General features: G+C 33.1%; 1 protein-coding gene across 2 annotated transcripts in view; it reads right to left on the bottom strand.

The window, feature by feature from the left end:
* Nucleotides 1-925: 925 nt before the first annotated feature.
* Nucleotides 926-6,000, bottom strand: part of LOC144854296 (uncharacterized) — a 180,476-nt gene continuing 175,401 nt past the window's right edge. For both annotated transcript variants that reach the window (XM_078712233.1, XM_078712234.1), the window contains 2 exons: nt 4,516-4,622; nt 926-4,111 (listed from right to left, as the gene is read on the bottom strand). In XM_078712233.1, coding sequence (XP_078568359.1) covers nt 3,023-4,111; nt 4,516-4,622 — 1,196 coding nt within the window. In that variant the 3' untranslated portion in view covers nt 926-3,022. The remainder of the gene's footprint in view (nt 4,112-4,515; nt 4,623-6,000) is intronic.

Below are 6,000 nucleotides of genomic sequence, written 5' to 3'. Positions count from 1 at the left end.
TTCAGCTTCAACTTCTGTTAAATATACTAGCTGAGAGCAAAAGTACTGTAGACGTAAGTGTTATGATAGTTACATTGTATTTAAGAGCATCTTATTTTGGAAGAATAAAATGCGTTTGAAAGCGCCTACATTAAATCAATTCAAATTACTTAAAATTTCATTCTTACAATCTTTTTAACCTAAATTTTACACGCAGGTAGGTAGATGATTTGTTTAATACAGTACAGTAATCATTGAAGTTTTCAAATTCTATCAGCAATTTCATAATTATTTTTGCATGGCGTGCCATAATGTTTTCTATTGTAGATAATGCAATCGGAGTGAAATCAGTAATATAAACGCCAGACAACACCTCGATGGACAGTTTCATCATGAAAATATATATTTTGTTCGTCGGTGATCTAAAGTATTGTCCAGTATAAGCCGTAGGCGATTCTATCGTATCTATCGAGCGATAGTAGAGAAAAGGAATCATGTCGTTATACAATCCAATATCATTTAGTTTAGTTTTCTTTTTGGTTCAACAAAGAAACTTGTGTACAACCAGCTGACCTACTTTTAAACGCGGGATTTCATGTATAAAAAATTAAAGCATTAAATATAATACATTCAATGTATTAAATGATGGAGAATTATTACATGCAATGAAAAAGTTACGGTCGCTTGTCTTCATACCTTCAAACGTTACTGAAAAGTGTGGGAGTCATAATTACCATATTACCCATAACACCTGCTATTTAACAAACAATTCTAGTTTTGCAACTTATCTATTCAACTTCTGTCTGCTATTTAAAGACAGAATTTTAAAACGTCTTTTTATTAATGGAATGACTTGTTTTCAGATATTAAATGGTATAATATCTAGTATTGGTATATATATGGGGTGGACTGTTATATTCTAGAACAAAGCTTTAAAAACTATACAGTATTTTCATTTAATTTATTTCGTCTTTTCATCAAATAATACCAATTCATACTTTTAGATTCAAAATGTTAGTTTATTGATATCATGATTAGATTGAGAAAACCGTTGGCATGCTGGGAATAAACCTATTCGAGAGTCACGGCAATTTATCGGCATTTTTAAAACGGCATATGCTGATCACTACTTTAGTTTAAGATACAAAATGTAGGCCTAACTTTAAAAAAATATAAATAGTATTGTAGAGCTGTTTATGTACGTTAAAAACACAAAAAGTAGGCGTAGTAAGCCTAGTTAAATACAGTATAAACCCTCCTTTTGCACACCTTTTTTCAGAGGACAGCAGCCCTATTGAGGGGAAACTTTCCCGTAAAACAATTTATGTCCCCTACCCCTACTAAAAGGATTGTTTGGTCCCAAATGTGCCACCTAATATGGGTTCTACTGTATAACACCTATACATGTATAAAACAATTATACTATCTTTAGACAAAATCAAAAGAAGCAACAACCAATTATACACACAATCAAACAATCATATCAAAACACATATTAGGCCTACTATACTTCGGCATGTTAAAAGCACAACATACTATCAAATTATGATATCGAATAAGTGCTCTGTAGCCGCGGCAGATATAAATATATCATAGCCACGTCTGAAATACACCTTTTTAGATAACTTCATTTTACAAATTTGAACACGCCTGAAACTTGCAACAGTTTTATGAGCCGCGCGGCGTTTTTCTATTGCAGTTAAGGTACCAAAACACACAAACTATGAAGACTTGAAAGACAAGGTTGGAATGTAAATACACTGAGGTAAGTGAATGGCCATAGGTATAGTTATTCTGATAATAATGTCTATACATTATGCAAATTAATTGTCTGTGACATCACAAAGACAAAACCTTACGCGCGCGTCAAAAGATTGGTGAAAACGATGCGCGTAAACTTTATGTTATGATAAAATCTTTCATGGTCAAAAGGGACAAAATGGAATTTAATCAGAAATTAAGACATGTTTTAATTTGGAATTAAATTATATAAATAATTTTTATGATGTCATTATCAAACTACTAGTACTGTAAAATTATAAAGGTTTTAAAATAGATTGCACTTATCTGGCTATTTGTGATCAAAAATTAGTATTGGATAAATAATTGAATATCACAGTCAAAGCTAAAAATAACATCACAATTAAATCCTCTTATTATGTCATAAATATGCAATTCATATATTAACAATCTATTTTGCCTCTATCATTCTAATCTACATAAAAATAACTAAAAAATGGCATCAGAATCTATAAACAACAGGCAACATCATGATAACCACCACCACAATTATGCCTGCTACAACTAGCAAAACGATTTAAAATACAGTCTTTAAATTTCATTGAAATGGAAAATTATTTAACAAAAATGCTGTTGCAATACAAAATAAAAAGGAAATGCAGTGGAAGTTATTACATTTCATGAGTCAGGGGCAAGTCATAAACAACATATTCAATAACCAAACCAGGATTAGCTGTCAGTCACAAGGACTTTAACCCAAAGCTGTGAATGTAAGGGTTTAACAAGTATTAGCAGCAGCGGCATTCATTTTATAAAGTTTATAAAGTGTCTGTTACTGACATTCACCAACATTAAATGACATTGTCGTGATGGTTGAGGGTCAAACTCAAATGATAGGTTTTGGAATATGTTACTGTAGCTACCTTCACGATAATCATTAAAATACGGAAGGGTGAATGGAGATTATTATAGTAATACAGCAACATGCAATGGAAATAGACAGTATGGTGAAAATATGTAAAAGGGCAAACACAATTGAGAAATGCCAAAACTACTAAAATAAAAATTCAAATAACTAGGAATGAAGGAGGAATTAATTTAACTATTTAGTTTGCAGTAGAAGTGGAATATTTTAACATTGTAATCAAGCAGAAGATTCTGGGTTGAAATCCCAGTTGGGGCAGCGTTTTCTCATTTTCACTGTTTTTACTAATTTTTCTAAATTTCCAGTTTATCACTGGGCAGTTTGGAGTTGCATTGTTAAATATATATTTATACATTTTTGTTAAAAATAGATTTATTATCAAGGTTTGTCTTCTTTTTTTCTGACCGACTCCCATAATCCTGTTTTTGTACGCGATTGCCAAGATGATGCGGAAGAGAACATAGGTCTGCTGCCATTTAAACTGAGTGGTTTCCTCGCCATGACATTTTTACTAGTCCTTGCAGCTTGATGCGAACGGTCTGATGAGGAACTTGATTGAGAGAGTTGCTTTCTTACGTTTTCATTTGGTCTTGGATAAGGGTTAAACTTTTGGGGTGATTTAGGGTCAAAGGTTAGTGGATTCTTTTTAGAAGGTACACGCTGCGATAGGTTGAAACGCCCATAGAAGGTATGAGCTTTTGTTAACTTGGGAGGCTGGTGCATGGCAGGATGCTTATGGGTACTTATGATGTCGCCTACTGGACTACCTTGCAAACGAACCTTTGTAACTCCATAGCTGGCTGTCTTCTTTGCTGGTTTTTTAGGTGGTATTATAAAATTATCCATGTGCTTAAAATCTACAATACCAGATTTGCTAAGAGTGTGCTTAATGTCTGTCTTACTATTAGATGCTGCAAATGTTTTAGACCGTGGCATTGAAGGTACCTTAAATCTAACATCTGGTTTCCTTAACTGCCTTGGATGAGCTTTCTCTAACTTAGAAGCTGCTCCAGATGATGTTCCATCAGCTTTAAAGTCTTCTGGCTTAGCAAGAATGATACATTTGTTGTCTCCACTTGAACTTGTGTCCAATCCCTCATCAATACTGACAATTTGTCTACTTTGGTCCTTTGCAGATAAGTTTGTGTCCATACCTTCATAAAAAACTCTTTGGCCATCTCCAGTTGTGTCCAAACTGTTTGGTTCTTTAAGGAAGGAGTTGTCATCTTGCGCGTTCCAAAACTGTAAAGAATTATCATCATAGCAAAAGAAATTTGGCTCTTCAACATCTTTAGACGGTTCCTCCTTCCGACTAGAACTTTTATGATGTTGGATAGTACTGTTTATTGGTGTAAAAGGTGCTGGTGTGGGTGCATAAAATTCCCCAAGGCTCAAAACAGTTTTTTGTCTGCCGATACTTAGGTTACCTCTAAGCTCATTTCCACATTTCTCTTCCAGTTTTAAATCCTACAATAAATAAAACAGAAGAATTAATATATACAACTTTATTAATTATTTGTTTTTAAAAAGAAAGAATTTTTTAATTTTAGGCTTCTTTTGCGCAAAATAATATTAATTAATCATAGTAAATTGATTTAAATATAATCCTTAGAATATAATAGTGTTTGATACCAGAAATAAGAATGTACTATAGGAATGGAACAAGAAATTGTCAAAGTTTGCTCCAAAGAAGGAAATTGAAGATGGTAAATATAATTAGGCTCCTATTTCTGAAGAAAATTCTGTATTTGATTTCCATATACTTTTAAACACATCCTTTGAAAGTAAATATTGGTGAAACCGTGAATATACTATAATTAAAATCAAATTTATCGTGCCTCCTTAATATCAGATTTCCATGCTTAGCCTACCTGCATTCTGCTTTGAGTGCTCTCAACCTCGCAAGATGATGTTGTCTCTGCATCACTGATATCCTCAACCTCTGAATCAGAAAACTCTTCCGGCCACCCTTGCCATTCTAAAAATGAAAATTATATAACCATAACAAAATAGATAATGCGTTAAGCAGCAGGCAAAAAGAGCAGCACTGAAGCAAGAACCAGCAAAGGCGTGGTGATTAAAATACTTCTTTCTTGTCCTTGCGTCTTGTAATTAACAATAGAATTCTGAATGTTGAATCATTGATACATTAGTGTACATAAATGGTGCTCTATCATCACTATTCCCTATCCAAGGTTCATTTCGGTAGCTGTATTTTGGTGATTTCAACATATAGCTATGGGTAAGATTATTATTCATAAGTATGAATACTTTATCTTGCTTTCTAACAGGTGGCATATGAGATATAGATAATGGCACTACAAAAAGAAATTCAATAGAGTGAAGCTTCTGCACCCATCTTAGTGCAAGAAATAGTCTTCACATTTTCAAATGGGCATTTATTTCCTTGCACGTGTACATTATACAGTATGTATACCTCTTTCTCCCTGACCATGGGTCCTTATTTGGATACTTTTTCAGGCTGAATAACTGATTTAAACAGTGATACTAAACGTTATCATTATCAAACCTGAATTTTGTGTTTGTGTTGTGGGGCTTGTAATTAATATGGTATATGTAATTATTATAGTTTTGAAATATAAACACGAAAACTGGTGCGCCTGATCAGGAATAGTTGATCTTGTCATACATTAAACCAACTAACAAGACATTACAATCTCAAGTAGCTAACATAGGATTTTTACTGCAAACTAATATATCCATTTAATCTTTATACTCAAATGTTATTCTCTGCTAATAAAATCTTATTACTAAAGTAGTCATCCTCGAAAATCACCTTACTTGCGGAAGTACAAGTATTTTTCTTGATTTACACGGTGAAGTGCATCTTAAACTGACACACTCTCGTTGAATAAACTCCTTATACATCTCACAACTCGCATTTTCATCCCGTTTAATCTTGGTATTATCACTCTGTCTATCTTTTAACCTCTTCTAATTACAAATAGTCATCTGCTATAACACCTTGAATTCCATAATCTGGCTCACGTTGTAAGTGAATTGCATGTTGCGACGTGTCAACTACTTAATAGATAATCCAACTGAAGAACCCCGCTTGTCAAAGATGATCATCGGCGTATCATTTGTCCGTTTTTAAACACTGTCTGTAGCTACCTAATCTAATGGTAGTCATTCACAGCAACACATATCAATTATTGTAATCTCTTTTAATAACAGTTTTATGCTAGATAACATGGATGAATTCGGGGTGTACAAACTTGTTAGAAACTATACGATAGATTTAGAAACTACACAAAAAGTTTTATTTTGATAAATTCTATGACATAGGCCTACATTTGAAAGATAAATTGCAAAATAGTTTGTGAATACAGTGA

This window comes from Antedon bifida, chromosome 10, assembly GCF_963402885.1.
Source record: "Antedon bifida chromosome 10, ecAntBifi1.1, whole genome shotgun sequence".
In the NCBI taxonomy this organism is placed as follows: domain Eukaryota; kingdom Metazoa; phylum Echinodermata; class Crinoidea; order Comatulida; family Antedonidae; genus Antedon; species Antedon bifida.
This window is presented reverse-complemented; position numbering and strand designations above follow the sequence as displayed.